Raw genomic sequence first — 24,046 nt, 5'->3', positions numbered from 1 at the left:
ATGGACTGTACCAGACTAATGATTTCCAGACATAAGAGGTTTTTAACTCTAAAATAGATTAGACAAATGTAAAAACCTATCAATCATAGTAGCAAAGTCAAATGACATCTTGCATATAAGATCTTCATTTGAGCGCTATTTAATATGCTGAAGCTTACGAAATATTTAACAGATGCATGTGGTACGAAATGTATTTTTAGAATTATTGATCTTTCAAATAGCTTTAAAAAAATAGGTACACTATTTTTTTTTTTTAAGTATGATACATGTGAAAACATGCTTAACTTATTTTGGGATTTCAATGGGCTACAGTAATCCATGAAATGATAGACCTTTTCCTATCAAAAGGAAAGCATGCTCCTGGGTGCCTGCAACAATCAGACCATGACCTGAAAGGGCTGCTGCATATTGGTGGATGGGACAGATCCACTGATTCTGCCCCCCTGGAAAGGGGATCCCCAACAGACACAACTTCCCACTAGCTGATATCTAGAGACCAGTTCATGACTGGGTCCCATGTAGAATACCCCACAGAAACCTGGATTCCACTTTTTAAAGACTCCCCAGCAGATTCTGTTCTATAGGCCAAAGAAGAAATCCTAAAAACTAACCACAAGTTTGTATTATTTAAAAAATAAAACAAAATAAAGCCCTTAAAAGTGAGAGGTACACAATGACACTTTAGACATTTGAAATGATATGTTATCTAGGCTTGTTTTAAAACAGTCCAGCAAAAAGAACTAATAAAAGGCAGAAAGGAGAGATGACAAAGGACTAGCAAAATGTTGATAATTATTGAAGTTGAGTGACAGGTACAAGGGAAGGGGTTGCATTTATTCTATTTTCGTGTATTTGAAAATTTCTGTCTCCAGGTGTAAAACAAAAAGGAATCATAAGCAAAAAAAAAAAAAAAAAAAAAAGAAAACTATGGACCTCACTCCCCATAATAAAACATGACTGATAGCAAGAGTTCACAACAAAAACGTGCAAAATATGAATGCTATGCAATAATTTAAAATAAAAAAACAAGTGATTATATAAAGGCCATCAATTTATATTTAAATGCAAAATTCTGTGAAGTATTTCCAACCAAAAAGAAATCCTAAAAAAAGAGTAGGTCTACTATTATGACTTGGGACAATCTAACAATTAGAAATTCTTACCTTTTTAGTATTCAATACAAGAAATCTACAAACTTTTTCTGTACAAAGGATACAGATAGTTCCCCAGTTGTAGCTGTGACATCCATAACAGATTTTTTGAACCATTAAAAGGAACAAAAAAGTGTTCTCTTCTTAACTGCAAAGATACAAAGTTCCTTATCCAGCTGATTATGATCAAGTTCAGGTCCAGGATGCTGACAGATCTCCAGTGGCATAGTACACGTGCTTATTCCTCCTTTACTCTCTGCAGTGTGTCATAAAGGGCTGAAATGACATGTCTTTCTGGTTCAGGGAAAACAAACCATTTAAATAATGTGAATGTCCTATATCACCAAGACAACAAGGTGGGCTTAGTGAGATGGGAGTGACATAGATTTTTTAAATACCCTAAACCCTTTTGCTGGCCCAGGATATGGTGGTGGCGGCGAAACATTGTGTTTTCTGGTCAGTGCCATTGCCTGTTCATAAGAAGGTAATCCTGTGTCCTCCACTGAAGGTGGCAATGGAGACAAGACAGGCTCCTCAGGTCTTCTGAAAATGATAGAGGGAGTGTGTCTGCCCCTTCTTGCGTAGGTGGCTGAAGAACTAAACAGAGACAGCATTGAGGTCTAGGAAAGGCAGCATTTTTAGGTTAAGATAGTAATATTAAAAAATCCAACCATTTTGATAAAGGTGAACCCAATTTATTTTTATTGTTTTAATTTTTTTGGCCATGCTGCGTGGCTTGTGGGATCTCAGTTCCCCAACCAGGAACTGAACCTGGTCCATGGCAGTGAAAGCACTGAATCCTAACCACCAGACCACCAGGGAAGTCCCTGAACCTGACTTATTAATATAACAACAGTTTTATTTTACCCATAAACTCTGAAAGAATCTTGATATAATGGAAAGATCAAGAACTTTGAAGTCAGTCACGGGTAAGAAACAGGATCTTGTCATTTCATAGCTATGTGACCAGAGGCAAGGTAACCTAACTCAGCTTTCCTCCTCTATAAAATGGGGATAATAGCTACCTCAACAGAGATGTTTTGTGTGGATTGAGGAAGATGTCTTATGTAAAGCATCTAAGCAATGTCTGGAACACTGTAACAAGGACTCAAAACACGTGAATTCCCTTTTTCTCCTGCTCCTGAATTAAAATTTTCTCAAAGTATGGTGTGAAACCAAATCCAGGCTTTGTTGAAAGGCAGCATAACTCCAAGCCTAGGAAATTGATGCCACAGAGATAGTCACAACAGCGATGCCCGTCTCTCTCTCCTCTGTTCCCCACTGAATCCCTGCTGCCTGGGCCATCCCTCCTAAACAGGACTTCTATCATATCATTCTTCTCCGCAAAGTCTAACCTGCAGCCTACTTTCCACTGAATCAAGTTCTAACTCCTGTGCCTCCCTTTTCAAAGCCTCCCTTATTCTGGCCTCACTTTATTTTATAGCTCTCTGCTCTTGCCAAGGTAGCCTCTTTACTCTCCTCTGTATGTGCAATGAATTCTCTGGCCTATCTCTGTGGTTTCACCTGTATTGTTCCCTTTCTCAGATTATTATCTTTTCCCCATTGACCTCCATTGATTTAAGTCCAACAATTACAAAAAAATTTTTTTTAATTAAAAAAAAAAAAAATGGCCTAGTTCAATATGGCCACTGTTTTCACAAAACTCTGTCACCGGGCTTCCCTGGTGGCGCAGTGGTTGAGAATCTGCCTGCCAATGCAGGGGACACGGGTTCGAGCCCCGGTCTGGGAAGATCCCACATGCTGCGGAGCAACTAGGCCCGTGAGCCACAGCTACTGAGCCGGCGCGTCTGGAGCCTGTGCTCCGCAACAAGAGAGGCCGTGATAGTGAGAGGCCCGCGCACCGCGATAAAGAGTGGCCCCCGCTCGTTGCAACTAGAGAAAGCCCACGCACAGAAACGAAGACCCAACACAGCCAAAAATAAATAAATAAATAAATAAATAAATAAAATAAAATAAAATAAAATAAAATAAAAAAACAAAAAACAAAAACTCTGTCACCTACACCACCAGCCAATGAAATTTGAAATGCAACACAGGTCTGGTGTTTTGAAACTACATTTTCCCTTCTCACTTGTGAATTACAAATTAAAATTTAGACATTAGTAAATTGATCTGTTTAGACTGTGAAGTTGGCTGCCTACGAAGCATCTATGCATAAATTAACCTCTTATCGTTATGACTAATAAGATAATTAAAATGTATAGGTAATCCCCAACCTCTAGTCAATATTTACAGTATTCTTCCCAATAAGAGACAGCTTAGCAGACCCAAAATACTGCAAACTTTTGCAAACTAAATCAATCAATTTGCCCCTTAGAATGCCTTTTCCTTTGGAGGTTATAATGAGATCTGGAATTGGACGGGAGGAGAGAGGAAAATTGCAGAGAGAAGAAAAGAAAAAAATCTGTGTAAATCTAGGAACTGGATAATCAGCCCTTCAATAGTTGAGAGGTGACTGATAGCCTCAGAAGTTTACTTAGAGGAGTCAACACAATTCCTCCTCTGTCAGAAATCTGGAATGTATTCACGGTAGGCTTGTCACTTGCCACATTCATTAGCTTGTGACGAAAAGTTCTACTTGTTTGTTTATAGGAAACAGGAGAGACAGATGTTTTATTTGAAGAAATGAATTTTTCCATGTTGACCTTCAAAATTTAAGTTACAGGAACAGTATAATTATATTAAAGTCATTAAGTGTCTCCACAGTGATTTCTTACATGATTGAAATCAGAAAGTATGCACCAGGAACATCTCAAATAAGCCGACAGCATTATATTATGCCTATTTTCCTCCATAAAATATAGGGACTAAGAAATGAAAAGATCTTGTTTCCCATTTCTTGGCATGTTTTTACAGAGGAATGAGACAAACTATTCTAACAATGATCTTATTTTTTACTCTTTTCTTTTTCAAATATTCCTCACCCTTCCCCCACTTCCAGACTTGCAAAATGTAGAAAAAGAACACATAACTCTGCCGCAAGAATTTCTTGGGACAATTGCTGAACGGTACTTTACTAAGTATTTAAAAGTTAATCTTAACACAAGTGAATGTCTGGTTAACCTAGTTTGAAATGTCCCCTATAAAGGGTTTCTGTGAGAATCAAAGTGAGACAGTAGATGTAAAAATGACCTGTAAACAGTACAGCATTATACTGTACTAACATTAAGTATAATTTTTTTTATTTTTTTAAATTTTTTTTAAAACTTTTAAAATAAGAGATACCCAGGTTTTTCAAAATTTTATAATAACATAAATAGAAAATATGCATAATAATGGCACCTCTTTATTCCCTGTGTCTTTGAATTCTGCTTCTAACCTCATGCAGGAAAGAAGCTAGAAGGTTTCAGAGAAAAAAAGCATAAGGTAAGAAGGTGTAGTGGTGCAGAAAAGTAGAAAAATGAAGAAAAACCGGAAAGAAGAGAGAAGACAATGTCGAGCATGAGGACACTGAACAATGGCTGTGCTCACAGACCTTGAAGGAAATTATTAAATGTGAGGGCACACAGGGACTTCTTGGGGAAAATACTATAAATGGGGTGGAAAAGAAGGAAAGATAAAAGGCAAGGAGAGTCTTTAAAGACATATTTTCCGATTTCTTCATTAACCTGTGAGTTTCCAGGTATGCTACAGCTTGTGGGGAAAGACATACTGAATAAAATCTTAGTCAAAAGCCCTAGAAAACAGGAAGAACTTGCTCATTTCCTGTCTGTTAAGTAAGGGAAACCTCTCAGCTTAAAACATAATGGCTTAAGAAAAATTGCACAAAATTTTCCTTATCTTCTCTCACTTTTCAAAATTTTATAGGATTTACAGAAGTCTCAGACAATCTCCTTAGTCCCTGCCCACGATCATATTAATGCCTCAGGGAGTTGCTCAGGAATTCCAGCTTGGGGATAGAATTACACTATACTTTGCCCCTGTCCTCTGCCCCCTTTGCTGGCATGTCCTCCTCTGCACCCTTACTGTGGGCATCCTTTAAGACTCCGTCACTTGCCTTCTGACCTTTCATCACACTCAGAGAACTTGCCTACTCTCATGGCTTCAGCTTTTATCCTCCAATGGAGTTCTCTTAATTCCGTATCTGTTACCCTAAACTCTTACCTTAACAATAAAGAAAAAGTTTTTATTATGGTAAAATATGTATAACATAAAATTTCTCATTATAACCATTTTCAAGTGTACAATTCAATGGTATTAATTATATTCACAATGTTGTACAACCATCACCACTATCTATTTCCATAATCATTTCATCACCTGGTTACCATCAGGTTAGCTTCTTCATAGAACTTGGAAGTGTACATAGCGATATATAAGCATTAATTTCGATAGCCTGTTTCGCATGTGGTACTTTTTGTCGAATAAGGTTAGTTCTACACTTACTCATCTATACTTACAGATAATAGAGAAGATAATAACTTTTTATTCTAATAAGGATGCTGAGATTCTATTATGCAAACAATTATGGCCTTTATGAAGCTTTACTAATGTGCTGGAACTCAGTTAATAGTAATGTACCAATGTTGGTTTGTTAGTTTTACAAATGTACTATGGTAACATAAGATGTTAGCAACGAGGGAGCTGGGTGAAGGATATAAGGGAACTCTCTGTGCTATCTTTGTAACTTTCCTGTGTATCTAAAATTATTCCAAAATCAAAAGTGTATTTTTAAAAAAAGGCAGCCATTTTTTTTAGCCATTTAAAAATGACAGTATAGAACGTATAATAGTGAATTAAATATTTTTATTTGGTACTTACCCTGGATGTCGTTGCCTGTTACACTTAGTGATACAAAGATAGTAACCAAGTAATCCAAAAATAACCAAAAATACTCCAGCAGCAATTAGTCCAGTCAGAAGGCCCATAACATCGATTTTCTCTCTGTTAGCATCTTAAGATAAATCATTAAAATAACATGAATATAACAACTGAAAAGCACCACTTATGATTTCAATAAATTTAACGCTGGGTGTAAGCATGCTACTAAGCATCTAATAATTAATACAGATTACTAAGTTTCAGTTTTAAAAGTCTGTGCTAGAGACACGACCAGAAAAAATTTAGATACACTTCCTAAAAGCCCTAGTTCTGACTTCATTTATTTTTAATTTTTTTAAGTTTTTGACCACACTGTGCAGCATGCAGGATCCCCAACCAGGGATCAAACATGCGTCCTCTGCATTGGCAGTGTGGAGTCTTAACCACTGGACCACCAGGGAAGTCCCTAGCTTCATTTATTTTAAATGTTATATTAAATGGATGAAAGTCAAGACTAAGTGGGATAAACATGTTCTTTGTTCAACTATACACATTTTGGTATTAACTACTAAGATAAATGTAGTAAGCAATTCCGGTGTAGCTATGTAATACAGTCTCCCTATAGCTGGGGCCCGACCTAGGGGGAATGAAAAAAGAGCTGGCAAACACAAACAAAACAAAACAAAACAAACCTGACTAAAAAGCCGCTAGAGATGATAAATGTAGATAAAATAAAGGATCTCCCCTCTCTAGGAGTTACTTAATTCTACCTAACAATCCTAATTTACCTAGTAGCATAAGTATTCCATTCACTTGTAATGGTAAAAAAGAAAAAAAAATTAAAATAGTTTACTATTTGAAACTAATAGAGTCCTACTTTTATTCTGTGCAAGTCTTGACTTAGCTGAACTGTTTAAAATAGCATTAAGCCTATTATCTCATTTCCCTACTATCTCACCAAACTTGATTTTCAGTGTGTAAATAGATGAATGTGGCCTTCTCTGTCTTAGATAGCCCAGTGTATAACTGAGAAATCTTCCTTGGCTTTACAAGGTATGTATGTTGTGCAACAACCAAATTCAAACAATGAAACTAAAAATGTACTATGATAGAGGGTGGGAAAAAACATGAAAATTGATCAATTCTTGTCTTACCTGATTTTGTGGTTGGTCCTTTAATTGAATATTCTTGCCAAAATGTCATCTAAGAGAAAGGTAAAATTTCCAAGTTTATTTAATTTCTTTATTGTCATTTCATTTGGTCTCAATGACCTAGGCTAGGGGTGGTAAACGCTTGGCATGTGCCACAGGTAGGATACCAGTCCATTCATGCTGGAGGGCGTGGCTCACTCTAATAAAGTACTGCCACCCACCACTGTTTCTTCCAACTCTGGAATTGGTCAGGGGATTACTGCCAGCGCTAGCTCTCTACTACTGTGCGCTGATAGTCTCCCTTCACCTGCCCAGAGCCCTCGCTCAGGCATCAGGGGACACTATCGCATTACAGAGTCGATGAAAGTAGCAGAGGTGGAAGTTGAAGCAGGGGACTCATTATCATGTTTGAAAAGGAGTCTGATTTTTTTCTACATTAGGTGAGCCCTCAGTTTCCTAGGAGATTTTATTGAAAGTTATTTATTGATTTGGAAAGACATCCCTGAGACTGTTTAAGTTCAGTGTTACTTGAGAGAATGGAAGCCATTTTTAAGGAACTGTGATAAAATTAGAAGACGGGTTTGTGAAAAACAATAGAATTTCAACAGGCACAACTACAACGCAGAGTAGACTTCCTTTCCCTTCTCTAATAGATGCAGCAGATAATAGCAGGGAATGAAATCTGGGCAAAGTTTTGGAAGAAAAAAGAACTAAGTTTCAGTAACACCTGCATTTAAAGGATACCTAAAGAGGTTCTTATTGACTAAAGAGTAAAATGGGATTCTTGAGGAAGGGGAAAAGGAGCTGGGGTTATGTAATCTACAAAAGTGAAAAATCTGGGTCACTTGTCATTCTTAAAGAATATGCCAGATTATAACAGGGACAGTGCTGGCTGTTTGTTTTGTACCTTTTCAGGATTAACAGATAGGATTTAATTATATTTTAAGGGAGAACGTCTGAAAGTTTATTGCCAAGCAATAAAATCCTGAATGCAGGGACTATATATCTTATCTTCAGTCTCTAGCAGAGCACTTGGCACATAGTAGGTCATCAATAAGTACTTGAAATATAAATACAGTAATCAAAAATGGTTAAGTTCTAATAGAAAAAATTGCTCTGAGTCTTGAATGATTGAAGCCTGAGTCAGAGAGCTAACTCAAACAATATCCTGAAGGTTAATTCACTCTGCTTCATACTGTCTTTGAATATCATAATGTTAAACACAGAAAATCATGACATAATTGATAATTTGCTAACTACTATAAGCCCAGTTAAGTATAAAGCCAAGTCTAAATGGGCTAATTACAATATAAGAAAGTAGAAAGAGATAACAGGTATACAATCTGAATTTTATTTAAGGCACATAATCTCTACTGACTGAAAGTGCCACTTTCTTAAGTACAATTTAATAGATGTCTAGCCAATTAACATCATCAACCAAATTACCGTTTTATCTTCATCCACAAAAATTTCTCTGGCTTCCTCATAATTACAAAGTTCTTCTCTGCATTCTCTTTCTAGGTCACTGGGAGTGAAGAGCTCCAAATCAAATCGATTATATAGGAGGTGTCTACGTATGAACAAGTTTGCTTCTTCTTTTGATGTAAAGACTAGCAAAGAAATAGAAAGATTTCAAACACTGATAAAAAATAAGGCAGAAAATTCCTGTTTTAATTATGGTAAAAGCATATAGTTCTTTTGATGTGGTTAAATTATACCAAACTTTCTTGTGTGGTTTTAAAATCTGACAAAAAGAAATATCATCAGTAAAAATAATTCCTGCTAACTATGAAATACAGATATTAACAAAATTCCAGAACATACTTGAGTAGATTATGTCCAAAATTATCAGCATAAATAAAAATTATTTGAGTACCACTTTTCCCTCTAGACAATTATTTTTCCAATAAATGACAGGCCAGATTATTCTATTTCTAAAGCGTTGGTTTCCTATTATCTTGACTGAGAAAAATTAGTCTGGTGTAATGGACAGAGTACTGGACTAAGAGTTAGAAGACAGAGACTCTTCTTTTTGATTTGGCTTAGCTATCAGCTATATCCTGGGATAAGTCACTTATATCTCTGGGTTGCCATTTCCTGAAACACTTTTTTTTTTTTTTTTGGCTGCACCGTGTGGCATGCGGGATCTTAATTCCCTGACCAGGGATCGAACCCATGCCCCCTGCACTGGGAGCATGGAGTCTTAACCACTGGACCTCCAGGGAAGTCCCTGGGTTGCCATTTCCTCATTTGGAAAATGGGAATATGAACTAAATAATAACTAAGATCTCTTTATGTTTTAAAATTATAAATTCATACATTTATATTAAAATTGTTCTATCAGGTTTACACCAAAAATTTTTAAACTTCTAAGCTAATAAAATCATAAGTTAATTATAAGATTAATTAAAAGCCATTCAGGGGCTTCCTTGGTGGCGCAGTGGTTGAGAATCTGCCTGCCAATGCAGGGGACATGGGTTCAAGCCCTGGTCTGGGAAGATCCCACATGCCACGGAGCAACTGGGCCCGTGAGCCACAATTACTGAGCCTGCGCGTCTGGAGCCTGTGCTCCACAACAAGAGAGGCCACGACGGTGAGAGGCTCGCGCACCGCGATGAAGAGTGGTCCCCACTTGCCGCAACTGGAGAAAGCCCTCGCACAGAAACGAAGACTCAACACAGTCATAAATAAATAAATAAATAAATAAATAAAAGAACGTGAATTTCTAAAAAAAAAAAAAAAAGCCATTCAGTCCCTCCCAAAGGACTAGCTCCCTCCACTCAGCCCCTAAACATGTGTCTACAAAGCTTTGTAAGACTCCGTCTACATGCGCATGTAGGGAAGGTAAATGGTAAACACCATAGCTAAGCACAGGTTGACACAAAACCAAAATATCCTACCAAGGCAGTATTTTCAAAACCTGAAAACTTCAAACTCGTTCCGGTGTCACACAAAGCTGAAGCGATCTTGCTCCAGATCATATTACTGAGACTGGAATTCAGAAACTCTCTGAGAACTACCCCAAATGCTTATAAGAATTTAATAAAAGTGTTGGTATTTCTCACTGCTAACCATTACTAAAGGAAGAATATATTAAAGTGGGCAACTGAAAGATGGATCAAGACTGACGACAGGGATTTCCCTGGCGGCGCAGTGGTTAAGAATCCGCCTGCCAGTGCAGGGGACATGGGTTTGATCCCTGGTCTGGGAAGATCCCACGTGCCGCAGAGCAACTAAGCCTGTGCCACAACTACAGAGCCTGTGTTCTAGAGCCCACGCACCACAACTACTGGAGCCCACGCGCCTAGAGCCCGGGCTGTGCAACAAGAGAAACCACTGCAATGAGAATCCTGCACACCGCAATGAAGAGTAGCCCCCACTCACCGCAACTAGAGAAAGCCCGCGTGCAGCCAAAAATAAGACCCAATGCAGCCAAAAAAAATGACTGACGACAGTGCATGGTCTGGAAGACTAATACTGATTTGAGAGTGACCTCAGGTTGGCCATTTATTCTTAGCCTTTGAGAACAGTCACACCTTGGCCAAGATATTTTCCCTACTAATCAATCACTCTTCCAAGCAGGTCTGACTCTTAACAGAGCTGGATTTGTCCAATACAGTAGCCACTAGCCACATATGGCTACTGAGCACTTGAAATGTGGCTAGTGTGAATTGAGATGTGCTGTAAGTGTAAATATACAGGGGACTTCAAAGGCATGGTTTAAAAAAATATGAAATATCTCAATGTTTTCTATTGCTTATATTTGGAAATACTGGGTTAAATATTTTGGATACATTAGGTTAAATTAACTACATTATTAAAATTAATTTCACCTTTTTTTTTTTACTTTTTAAAATATGGCTCTAGGAAATTTTTAATTTTTTATGTGGTTCATATTTTATTTCTCTTGGCCAGTGCTATTCTAGTGTATTCATTTCTATGTTAGAAATAACACATATGAGCTATTTGAACCAAGGGGGAAGCTAGAATGGGATCATTGGTGATAGTTGTTTTGAGAAATATTCTAAAAGGTAGACCAGTGTGATAAAATATTTTTGTTCTTTCTTCTTCTTTGTCTTCTTGTAGATTTTACACTACCACCTAATGGAGACAGAATGAAAAATTTTCCAAGTCTCCATCATCTCTCACTGGGAATCTTGCAATGGCCCTCTAAGGCAGGGGTCCCCAACTCCCGGGCCACGGACCACTATCGGTCTGAGGCCTCTTAGGATCCAGGCGGCACAGCAGGAGGTGAGCAGCGGGCCAGCGAGCGAAGCTTCATCTGCCGCTCCGCTCCCCATCGCTCCCCATCACTGGCATTACTGCTTGAACCATCCCCCGGCAACATCCGTGGAAAAATTGTCTTCCACGAAACCGGTCGCTGGTGCCAAAATGGTTGGGGACCACTGCTCTAAGGGCTCTCCTTGTCCCCTACAGCTACACCGGTTTCCAATGTGCCTGGTTCTCTCCTGCCTTTGAACTTGCTGTTTCCTCTAAATAGAACTTTCTTCTTTCACTCTGCTCTCTCACTTTCTTCAGGATTTTGTTCAATGTTACCTTGAACCCCATCTCCACTCACCCACCTCTGGCAATCCCCATCTCCTACTATACTTTGTTTTTCTTCATAGCACTTATCACCATCTGGTGTTCTGTATGCTTTACTTACTTACTTGTTACCACTCTGTTCCACTAGCTAGAAGGAAAATTCCATTAAAGCAGGGATGTTGACACATAGAGGTGCCCAAAAAATTACTTATAAAAATAAATGAATGAACTTGACTTTCCTATAGTGGGAAGGAACTCTTGGACCTAAATTCTACCAGTTGAAGCAATTCAGAGGTATAGTCCGTTACTCAGCTTGGCATAGGTTTAAAATATTAAACCAGTGATGAAGTAACTCTGAGCCTGCCTAACTTAGCTATATTGTACTTACTACATGAAATCTAATTTCAGAATGGAGAATTAGAAATCTGCCTCTGCATTGCTACTTCTCAGACACGCCCAGATCTTTACATTTTATTGGCTAGAAAAGGAGTGCCAAATTTCTCATTGTTGGTCTCCTATTCAAGTCAGTTATCTGAGTCATAAAATGCCCCTGCCCTCCAAATGGGACTTTCAACTTAAAAGGAAAATAAAAAAGCGAGTCATAAATATTTTTATTGTTCCTGAAATGATATTTATGCCAACGAAAGTCTTCACTGATGTATAAGACATGCCCTCCAGGAAGGGCTGCTGTTTACCACTTCCCTGAGTGTGAAAGTTCTGAATCAGTCCGTGGTTGACCTTAGACTTTCAGTGCCTTATCAAACGTCTTCCTGCCTCCCTTATGGTCTTAGGAGAAATACTGTCCTTTGTTATTTGGGTTCTAAGTAGCCCTGGGTTTGCTTTTAATTGAAAGAGGCAAAATTCCTTGCCCCTGGAGCATCCCGAACTTCCAGCGAGAGTTCCTATTTTCCCTCTGGCCATTGCTGGAGGATGTACTGGCCTTTGCACTTTTGCATCTGCCTCCTCAGATTGTCTTTCCATCTCTATGTCTCCTGTCTTAGACCATCCTAGGAAGTTGCCTGTGCATTCCCCTATTTTAAGCCCACCAACTGAGATATTCCATTTTCCTCCTCTCTCCTGTCTCCCCATGCTTTCTAAATAAATTCTTTTTAGGTCATTTCAACCCCACCTTTGGGCTTTATCGGAATGCAGCTGAAGGTCCTCTATTTCCCTAATTATTTTTCATATCTACATTTATTATATCTCATTTGCAGATAGACAGCACTGGCTTCTGTGCCATACAACTCTCCAGAGACAGAGTTACTGCTAACTCACTCTTTCGCCTGTTCTTGAAACTCTGTTTTTACTTCTGTCATAGAGTTTATGGAGATTATCAGTTTACACCCTGCCTCTCCCACTAGATGAAGTAGTCCTCCCGGTCAGGGATTACAGTCTTTCATTTCTACATCTCCAGTGCCTAGCAGAGGGCTTGGCACATAGTATATGTTAATAAAGAGGTTATTACTGAACAAATCAGCTTTTTAAATATACAGGATTCTTCATTTACATTTCCCACAGATATCTCCAGCCTTCTGCACTCAAGTATGATCTCTAAATTCCTTCCATAGTTTGTGATGTCCTTGAGACTGTCTTTTATGCTGTATCGTGTGAATGAATGAATACACTCACAAGCATTCTGGAGATCAGCATCTGGTCCTGCTGAGTATGGATCATCCACCTTATAGATGAGTGGACTTACATATATGGTGCAACTTGGGAGGCACCAAGAAGGATTTCCTTCCAAATCTCCCCCATCCCACTGGCTAGCCTATCCAATTGCCTAGAATTCTGCTGTCAGTGTTTGATTCCTTCAGGTTAAGAAATTGCCCTATCTTAACACACACACACACACCATCCTAGAAGGTTTGAGACACTAAGCTGTATTAATCATCAATAAGTCATCCAGGAGTATTAGTGTAATGGATCCTTCCCAAAAGAAAACAAAGAGTAGGATCTGATGAGAATGAATAAGGGACAGGAATGTGTGGAGAGGTAGATCCAAAGCACTGGCACTGAGTCGGGAAGTACAATGACTAGGCAGGGAGAAATGAAAGCCAATTTTTTTTTCTTTTCTGTTTTTTCTGGTTAGGCTTTCAAAATATGGGCAGGAATCAGTCTAAGACCTGGAGTCCACAAGGTATGGAATTCTAGGTTAGCAAGCCCCAAACCTAATCTTCTCACACCTTCTGACTTTACCCAGATAAGCAGGCATTTAAAAGTAAAAAAGGACCTCAGAGATCATTCCACTCCCCACCCCCCATCATTTTACAAGCTGAAAGGGGTTAAGTAACTTGCCCAGAGTCTCCTAACACATCCGGACTAGATCCTGGTCTCCCTGTCCATCTTTCCAGGAAGAACTGGAAGAATTATGCTCATTATAATTACCACATAGCTTCATCTAGAAAAATGGCACTCACTGACTTTTCAGAAGTTGAAATAGGTTTTCCATTCAGTTAACCACCAACCTGGTCTTAAATATATACTTACCAAAAGTAACTCACAGAAATGAATGTGTATAAATTGCACTTAACATAACAAACCACAACATTACCAAATAAACCACAAATTAAAGGACATTCTAGTGCTTCTATGATTGATGGGGGCATGTAATTTCAAAGACTGCACTTTCTGGTTTGAGCTCTGCAATCCGACTCGGGTTTCCAGGAGGGTTTTCTTGGCGCCGGAAGCCAGGCTTACCTTCTTCTCCTGCATGCCTAGACTCCTCTGGACCTCCTGTGCCATGAGGAAACGCGAAGGTAACTATGCGCAGCTGGCTGAGTAGCAGCAGGAGTGTAAACATAGTCTGGCAACTGTCAAACAAACCGAAACAAACAAAATAACCAACCAACCAACAAAAAACACGTCAAAAAAGCCCCCGGCTCAGCACTTTGAGTTCCTGTGGGAACTGAGTCACCTACCTGTTGTGCTCAAAGCCACCGCGCGACTGCGCCCCGCGCGCGGTTTCGGTCGCCGGCGTCCAACCCGCGCCCGGAAAGCGGCCCCGAGAGCGTGCCCGGGGACAAATGCCGCCTCCGCCCTACCCCTCGCCTCCCCACCCCACCCTCCGGACTCCGCCGACGGCAGAGCGGGTACCTATCGCCGCGGCCGCCCTCTGCTTTCCGATGGAATCGAACCCGGTCCGCCGAGGTGGCCCCCTTCGAGTCACCCATTCCCCGTCGGGGCAGAGCCGCCGGGCCCCGCACCTGCAGCTCCGGGCGCATGTTCCAGCAGCTCCCGGGCCGGAGCCCCGTGCTTGGGTAGTCCCTGCGGCCGCCAGACCCTCCGTCTCGGCGCCCCCAAAACCCTCGCCTTGCTCTCCGCAGGGCCGGAGTGGCCCGCACGGTCGAGGAAGCGCCTGGGGTCCGCGGAGCGCCGCCCTGGACGGCACGGGGACGCGCGGCGCAGGCCCAGTCTTGATCCCGGGAAGCCGCGGAGCTGTGGGAAAAGGAGGAAGCAGCTCCTTGGAAGTACCTGGCCGCACTCCTCCTCCCGGGGGCCGGCTCACCTGCGGCGGGCGGGCAGTTGGTAGGCGTCTCCGGGGAGCCGCCCCTCGCTGTCGCTGTCGCCGTTGCCGCCGCAGCTTCTGCCCTGAGCCCTGGGCGAGCCCGGCCGCCCCCAGCCAGTTCTGGCCCCGCCTTGGCGCGCCGGGGGCAGGTTTGGGACTAGTTTCTAGATCCCGCGTCCTCCGCCGACTCAGGGGAGCGTGTTCGGCTCCCAGTAGCTAAGCAGAGCGCCCCACGGAGCGTCCGCGGCTTTTCGCTTTGGGTTCCACTAGGCTAGGGGCTCTGTCTTGAGACCTTAGGTCTCAAAGGGTGGTCCGCGAAGGAGAACAAAACATTCATCGGAGAAGTACTGTGAAATGGGAAGTGACCTTAAAAATTAATCGATTACGTTGGTTCTCAAATCGTGGTCCCCCAGGTCTGGGTCATCTCCAAGATCCTTTCAAGGGGTCTCCGAGGTCAAAATGATTTCCTTTATGGTACAAAGACATGATTTGCCTTTTTCACTTTCATTCTCTCATGAATATACAGCGGAAATTTCCAGAGGCTGTTTGACGTGTAATGATGTTATCACTCAGCTAACAGGGCGCCTGCATGTGTATTGTGTTTTCCAGTATTTTCTATGGTAGTAGGTTTAAGTATCAATATGTACATTTTTATAGAGATTCAAAGAGATTAATAAAATTTGCTTGTTCTTAGTGCTTTCTGTACTGTTATTCGCTATCTTTAGTCATACCTGGCAGGATAGCTGTAACATCATTTTTTCAAACAAGTAGTCATCTGAAATCTTGAGCTTTTCTTTGAGCCTAGGCAGGAACACAACAAAAACTAAGTACACTTTGTTGTCTTGATTTGAAATAATATTTTGAAAATTTCTCAGTTTAACAGGTAATATGATAAATACCATTAGATAGAATTCACATAAGTAAAAGCTCTTTGGGGTCCACCACCTATAATGACTTAGAGCATTTGGCAGTATGAACACAAACTTCAACCACTATGGAGCTGCAAGATATTTTGAGATTAGGTAGCAAAGAGAGAAGAGAGAGAGTCAGTAACAACATTGTTCAAGATTGTCAACTTCTTCTGTTATTTATTTGCTGTATTCATCTTCTTATTTTGTATCATTTGCTTTTTTAACGTCACAGTATTCTTATGCTTTTCTCCCAAAACATTTTAAATGCTTTTATTCTGGCCATCTGTAGAATTGGGCCAGATATTATGAATCTCATTTTACAAAGGATACTGAAGCATGAAGAAGTAAAGGATCTTGGAGAGTCACTGGTCAAGTAGTAGCCCAGCTCTTGACTCTTTCCAGTGCTTTTTTGAGTTATTACCAAGCAGTGGAGGGCAGGAGAGAAAGAATTATTTCATTTCAAAAGAAAGAAAAAAAAAATCAGAGCAATGAGATTAATGGATTTGGATTAGTATGATAATGCATCTCTGAGTTTGAGCACATACCCACCCACCTACCTGTGTGAACTCAAGAATGAAATGGAAACTCGCTCTATTGTGTGGGCATGAGGATTGACTCAAAGACTGTGACAGGAAATGTTAAGGTTGCAGCCACGAAGCTCTGCGATGTTAAGGTCACATCCACATCCTTAAAGGCACAGCGATAACTGTGTCATCAGACTACTCAGAACAGAAGATGCTACTTTACTGAACTTATGTTTCTGTGACATTTTAGCCTTGACATTTCAACATTGGCTGTTTGCTGTTTTAATTTATCCCCGTAAAATCAGTAGGTGGAAAATGAAAGAATCCTACTGTTCAAGGCTGATTATATATCTCTCTGCAAGTATTTTCAGATTCAACAAATAGGCAGAGGGGTTAAAGATTTTACTTTAAACATTTGCTTAAAGCCCTCTAAAGGAACTTTTGACTAGAGCTCACATTTAATTCTATCATTTAAGAACAATGATTGTTAATAACAAAATAAAATAAACAGTGTGAGAGGTTATCTGGTTTCCTGGTCACCTGATTTTATGCCATGCTGTGGTTAGTAACGAGAACTACATGTCATGTTAAAAAAAAATAGTAATCCTTAGAGTAATCCTTAGAGTCCTTACAGGGCACATAGGAACCTGAGTCAGTGTGGTTCTGAGCTGCCCTCTGGGGCCTGTGACAAGAACCTGTGTCATAGCTGGTCACAAAACTCTCACTGTTTGTTCAGACCTTGGCATTTTGACAGCTATGATTAGTTCTTTCACTCATTGGACTCATTTTATCATCATAATCTTACTCTGTGATTGCCGCACAATTTTTTTTTTCGTGCTTTCCTTTTTTTTTTTTTAATGTGTTTTCTTTTTCTTTTTTTTTTTTGTCGTAGGGCATAGTTATTTATTTATTTATTTTTGGCTGTGTTGGGTCTTCGTTTCTGTGCGAGGGCTTTCTCTAGTTGAGGCAAGCGGGGGCCACTCTTCATCGCAGTGCGCGGGCCTCTCACTATCACGGCCTCTCTTGCTGCGGAGCACAGGCTCCAGACGCGCAGGCTCAGTAGTTGTGGCGCATGGGCTTCGTTGCTCCGCGGCATGTGGGATCTTCCCAGACCAGGGCTCGAACCCGTGTCCCCTGCATTGGCAGGCAGATTCTCAACCACTGCGCCACCAGGGAAGCCCCGCACAATTTTTTTTGGCCTCTTTTTTGTAAACTCAAGTTCAGGTAATAATGTGCTAAGTAAACAGTTGTTGTTGTTGTTGTTTTTCATACACAAGTTTATTTGGCATCAATTGCAAAACCATACTTTCATGCACAATGTTTGAAAAGAGAGTTTAGACAAATCATGTATTTTTAGCTATACAACTGACAGTGTTTAAGAATCATTCAGGGACTTCCCTGGTGGTCCAGTGGTTAAGATTCTGCCCTCCAAATGCAGGGAGCCCGGGTTCGATCCCTGGTCGGGGAACTAGATCTTGCACGCCGAAACTAAGAGCCCGTGTGCCACAACGAAGACCCATTATGGCCAAATATGTAAATAAATATTAAAGAAAAAGAGAATCATTCATTTATTCTGCATCAAAGAAGGGTAATAACGGAGTGCTGATGTTGCTGGTACTGATTAAAGACATACATTATATGGAAGACCTGTTAGGAAATCTACAACCTAGGATCCTATTTATCCTTCTTTGGTGAAGGATTCTCCTTTGTTATTTTACGTACCACCCTGGTTTGAAGCTCTCAAAATGAGAGTTCTCAATGACTGAGTTTTGACATATAAAATGTGGGTTTTAAAGCACTGTTTATTTTACTGATGCACACTAATAGCTTTAGTAGAGTTTATGGGTCTCTTTTACCCACCCTCAACACTGCCACTCTGACAGCAACTTGAGAGCCAGGAACAAAGTTCACCAATTTTTGTACCTTGTCGGGCACATGGCAGGATTTCCTGACCACTAAGTGAATGAAAGAAGGAATAAGTTCTAGTCCTAAGTCCGCTTCTCTCTAGCTTTGAACAAATCACTTCTCATCACTCTCTCTGCCTCTTCTGAGACATTGAGGGTTTGGTGTGAATGAACTCTAAGACTCCTTCTTATGCTAAAATTGTATGGGTCTTTGACCATTCTTAATCATGAAAGTATAAAGAGGGCTCTATTTAAGTAATTTTCTAATTTATTCTTTCCTGTCCGGATAGTTTTGGATTATTTGCTTTTATATAATTTATGTTATTTCAAATGAAGTCATTATATCAAAATATAAAATTTGGAATTTATCTATATACACAAATTACCTATTTTATTATTTGTTCACCCTCAATTGTACAAAATGGGAAGTTAATATAATTTTCTACATGGCAAAAGAGATAGTAAAACATTTTAAAATTTACTTTCTTTGGCTTCTCTGATAACTTGATTTACACTTTTCATTCTTGTGTTATCAGGAGACATTGCTGCAGAATCTTTTTCCTATTATCAGGACTCCTATTTTATTTCTTTTCAACTTTGCTTTTTCTTGGATTTATATTGAATTTATATCTATTTTTTTTTTTTTTTTTTGTATTTCTACTACCATTTTCCCTGTTTTGGCTCTCCAACTGCCTCAATATTTGTTTCATTTTCTCTTTTATCCTCAGAATTTAGAATTTTAAAATATGGGGCACATTGATCTGTCTTTCTTCTCTAAGGAGAATAATGTTTTCTCTTTCTTTTGAGGTACACGTTGTGCCTACCATGAGATTATCTATATAGTGTTGGACACAATATACATTGGATGAATTAAATTATTTCAAACTTATTGGGCTTCCCTGGTGGTGCAGTGGTTAAGAATCCACCTGCCAATGCAGGGGACACAGGTTCGAGCCCTGGGCCAGGAAGGTCCCACATGCCATGGAGAAACTAAGCCCGTGCGCCACAACTACTGAGCCTGCGCTCTAGAGCCCGCAAACCACAACTACTTAAGCCCATGTGCCACAACTATTGAAGCCCACGTGCCTAGAGCCCGTGCTCTGCAACAAGAGAAGCCACTGCAATCAGAAGCCCGCGCACCACAAAACGAAGAGTAGCCCGTGCTCACCACAACTAGAGAAAGCCCACACACAGAAACGAAGACCCAGTGTAGCCAAAGATAAAGAAAGAAAGAAAGAAAGAAAGAAAGAATTTATTAGTTTTCAACAAACAAACTAACAAACAAACAGAAACCTAAGCTCATAGACACAGGGAACAGATTGGTGGTTGCCAGAGGTAGCGGGTGGGGAGTAGGTGAAATGGGTGAAGGGGGTCAAAAGGCGCAAACTTCCAGTTCTAAAATAAATAAGTCATGGGGATGTAATGTACAGCATGGTGACTATAGTTAATAATACTGTATTGCAAATTTGAAAATTGCTGAGTAGATCTTAAAAGTCCTCATCATAAGGAAAAAAATTTTTTCTGTAAATATGTATGGCGATGGATGTTAACTAGACTTATCATGGTAATCATTTCACAACAGTATATACAAATATTGAATCATTATGTTGTATACCTGAAACTAATTGTTGTGTGTCAATTATATTTCAATTTAAAACATAAAAAAATAATTTATTAGTTTTTATTGCCATATTTTTTTAAAGAAATTTATTTATTTTTGGCTGGGTTGGGTCTTCGTTGCTGTGCGTGGGCTTTCTCTAGTTGCAACGAGCGGGGCTACTCTTCGTTTCGGTGCTCGGGCTTCTCATGGTGGTGGCTTCTCTTGTTGCAGAGCATAGGCTCTAGGCACGTGGGCTTCAGTAGTTGCGGCACACGGGCTCTAGAGCGCAGGCTCACTAGTTGTGGCACATGGGCTTAGTTTCTCTGCGGCATCTTCCTGGACCAGGGCTTGAACCCATGTCCCCTGCAGAATTCTTAACCACTGTGCCACCAGGGAAGCCCTCCATATGTTTTTATTGTTCTATTCTATTTTTGTTTACATGTTCCCTTTTTCCCGTTTCCCAATCCTATTTTTTTCTTTTTCCTTTTATTCCCTCTTATTTCTTCTAAGTTGCTATTTTGGAAAATTTTGTTTTTTCTCATGATTTTCAACTCTGTCTTCTTTCCCTCTCTAAGGAATTTCTGTAATTTTCTTAGGTTGAACTACATGAAATTGCCATTGTTGTAAGTTAAAAAAATGCTTGACTATCAGCAATTTCATGTGGTTCAACCTAATAGTTTTCCTCAGTGCTTAGCACAGCGCTTGGCAGATGCTCAATTAATATTTGCTGAATGAATTAATAAATAAATTCTTTTCGCTGGTTCCTCTGAGGGCCTGGATAACATTAAGCAGAGAACTCTTTACCAGTTGTGGACTCAGAAATTTTTCATCATCAATAATCTTACTGATTTGCTCATTACCTGGTCTTATTAGTTCTTTTCATTAATGTACTCAGGGTAAACCTGAGGATATGCTTATGCACAAACATGTGGTTACCCACATCAGTGTTATTATATACATATTTGCATGAATGTTAGTAAACGTAAATTTCTGGAGCATGTGTCTTTTTGTGAGCTTTTGTGGACATCTATATGATTAGCATCTCAAAAAGCTGAAATCTGTTAAAAGAGAAGTAGCAGAAATAGAAAGGAAGGCTAGATTTCTTAAAATACTATTTCAGCCTCATTAACAGTAACATGAAATATCTGTTATTCCCAAAACATTCACCTCTGATATTCCGCTACCCTCAGTGAGCCTTTGAGAATTTATGCACACTGAAAGAACAGCTGAGCCTTGAAGAGGAGACATTAAATGAGGAAATTTTTAGGTTTCCTGAGTTGCTGATGACTAGAATTGCTGACCCTGTTCATGAAGATATTTAGTTCAAGATGCTTTTAATACTTTAACATGTTAACTCATAAGCCCATCTTTTCTGACAGCTAAGATCTTTGTTTCATGCACTGACAAACAGGTGCAGATATTTTAAGAAATTTATCTAAGGAAATTTAGCAAGTGAATCAGGGGGAGCATTGAAACTAGGGTTTGTGGTTTCTACCCAATAGGATTTCCACTTCACCCCGTTGTCATTAGACTTACTTAATCATTCAGTAATTTCGTTTATGATTCATGCCCTATGAATCATGAAGAGTTTCTTTTGTTTTCTTTTAGTCACGAAAAGGTGAAATTCAAGATCTGTCTCTGACATGTGGCATCAACTTCTCATGCAATGAAGCACATACTTTTTCTTTCTTTTTTAAGAAAGCAATATGTACGCTTTGTAAAACATCCAAATAATATAAAAGTTAATTAGTAAAAAGACAACTGCTCCAAAAGAAAACTGTTAAAGTAGGTTTCAACCCAGCCCAATCCTTTTTTAGTGAACTCTGAAGAACTGTTTAAATGCTATGTCATAGGAAATTTTTTTTATGTTAAGTGATGACTCCTTGGGCACATTTAATACTGCAAATATTTTCTTTGCACAGACTCTTTTATAATGTGTAATGTTTTAAAAATGTGTTTTTAAGAGTTGTCTCTCTCACATCTTATTCCAAAATAAACTCCAGATGGCTTTAAGAATAAAATGAAAAAAAATGACCCCATAAAAGAATTGGAAGAAAATACAGGTGGAGAATATCTTCTCCTAGAGTGAAGAACTCTCTAATAATAAAAGCAAAGGAAAAATGATAAAGGAAAAGATTGATATATTTGACCTCATAAAAATTAAACATTTTTAGACGTTATAAGACACCATTAAAGTTAAAAAGCAAATGACAAACTGGGAAAAATATTTGAAACATACATGACAGACAAGGAGTTAAGATCTTTACCCTTTAAAGTACTGTAACAAATTAACAACAAAAAAGACTTGGCTTCCCTGGTGGTGCAATGGTTAAGAATCTGCCTGCCAATGCAAGGGACACAGGTTCGAGCCCTGGTCCAGGAAGATCGCACATGCCGCAGAGCAATTAAGCCTGTGCGCCACAACTACTGAGCCTGAGCTCTACAGCCCGCAAGCTACAACTACTGAAGCCTGCACGCCTAGAGTCCGTGCTCTGCAACAAGAGAAGCCACTGCAATGAGAAGCCTGCGCACCACAATGAAGAGTAGCCCCCGCTCGCCACAACTAGAGAAAACCCGCACGCAGCAACAAAGACCCAATGCAGCCAAAAATAGATAAATAAAAATAAATAAATTTATATTTAAAAAAAAGATCACCTAAAAACAGAGATGACAGGGCTTCCCTGGCAGTCCAGTGGTTAAGACTTCACCTTCCAATTCAGGTGGTGCTGGTTCTATTCCTGGTTGGGGATCTAAGATCCCACATACATGCTTCATGGCCAAAAAACCAAAAAACAAAATAAAACAAAACAAAACAAAAGCACCATAAAACAGAAGTAGTATTGTAACAAATTCAAAAAAGACTTGAAAAAAAACTTAAAAAATACACATGAACAGACAACTCACAGAAGAAGAAATATGAATAGCCAATAAATAAACCTTAGAAAATGTTCAGTTTCACTAATAATTGAAGAGATGAGAAGTAAATGAGATTCCTTTTTTGTTAGTTACATCCTGTACTGAGAAGGGTGTGGTAAAAAGGACATTCTTTGTTCACTACTGAAATAACCATTTTAGAAGGCAATTTAGTAATTCACTTCAATTAATGTGGAGATTCTGCTCTTAAACATCATGAGAGATTATTGCCTTGTCCATTTTCATCAACCTAACTATTGCACTTTTGTACTGATGGTTTGTAAAGATAATATCTCATGGGTTATCTATCTAATTGTAGAACTAATGTCTCCTCAGTTATTTCTATATTTTACCTATTTATCATTTTCTAGGTATACCACTAACAACCTCAATAAAGTTCTAGTTTATTCATAAAAGTTTAAAAAAATTAACAAGTTGACTTCAACAAAGTGAACTGGTTTCTCCTGCCTCCATTACTTTTCAAAAATTTAAGAAATACTTTTATTATTTTCTGTTACAAAAGCAATATTTATGTTTATTGTAGAAAAATTTAGGGGATAAGGACAAGGGAGAAAGTTGCCTCATTCCACCTCCAAGTGTACCACTTGGAGGACATAATTCTTAGACCTTTTTCTAGCCATAAATATATGTATGTAGTATACATATTGTCAAATTAACCTCCAGAAAGCTTATAAATGTATATGCCCACCTATATGCAGTGGGAAATGACAAGCAAGATCATAATTTTCCCTTGTCAACAGTGGATATTAATGTTTTCTTTTTTTAAATTATTTATTTATTTTTATTTATGGCTGTGTTGGGTCTTCGTTTCTGTGAGAGGGCTTTCTCTAGTTGCGGCAGGTGGGGGCCACTCTTCATCGCGGTGCGCGGGCCTCTCACTATCGTGGCATGTCTTGTTGCGGAGCACAGGCTCCAGACGCGCAGGCTCAGTAGTTGTGGCTCACAGGCCTAGTTGCTCCACGGCATGTGGTATCTTCCCAGACCAGGGCTCGAACCCGTGTCCCCTGCATTGGCAGGCAGATTCTCAACCACTGCGCCA

General features: G+C 39.5%; 1 protein-coding gene across 5 annotated transcripts; it reads right to left on the bottom strand.

Annotated features, from left to right (window-relative positions):
- Positions 1–916: 916 nt before the first annotated feature.
- Positions 917–16,384, bottom strand: PRRG4 (proline rich and Gla domain 4). Of its 5 annotated transcripts, none has more exons than XM_082410600.1 (6): positions 15,135–16,384; positions 14,327–14,439; positions 8,531–8,694; positions 7,088–7,136; positions 5,934–6,066; positions 917–1,748 (listed from the first exon to the last, which is right to left on the bottom strand). In XM_082410600.1, the coding sequence occupies exons 2-6, from the start codon at positions 14,427–14,429 to the stop codon at positions 1,514–1,516; spliced, it is 684 nt and encodes a 227-aa protein (XP_082266726.1). In that variant the 5' UTR covers positions 14,430–14,439; positions 15,135–16,384; the 3' UTR covers positions 917–1,513. The 5 variants fall into 5 exon arrangements, with proteins under 5 accessions (XP_082266726.1, XP_082266728.1, XP_082266724.1 ...); XM_082410602.1 differs by having other exon boundaries at positions 917–1,771; positions 15,101–15,235; XM_082410598.1 differs by having other exon boundaries at positions 15,101–15,235.
- Positions 16,385–24,046: the final 7,662 nt, after the last annotated feature.

Source organism: Balaenoptera physalus, assembly GCF_965194825.1.
Source record: "Balaenoptera physalus genome assembly, chromosome: 10".
In the NCBI taxonomy this organism is placed as follows: domain Eukaryota; kingdom Metazoa; phylum Chordata; class Mammalia; order Artiodactyla; family Balaenopteridae; genus Balaenoptera; species Balaenoptera physalus.
Note: the sequence above shows the minus strand (reverse complement) of the source record. Positions and strands in the feature narration are given on the sequence as shown.

Coding starts and splice junctions, on each gene's coding strand:
- PRRG4 (XM_082410600.1), bottom strand. CDS start 14,429: ATGTTTACACTCCTGCTGCTACTCAGCCAGCTGCGCATAGTTACCTTC. Junction 7,137..8,530: donor TTGTGGATGAAGATAAAACG/GTAATTTGGTTG, acceptor CCTTTCTCTTAG/ATGACATTTTGGCAAGAATA. Junction 6,067..7,087: donor AGGACCAACCACAAAATCAG/GTAAGACAAGAA, acceptor ATTTATCTTAAG/ATGCTAACAGAGAGAAAATC.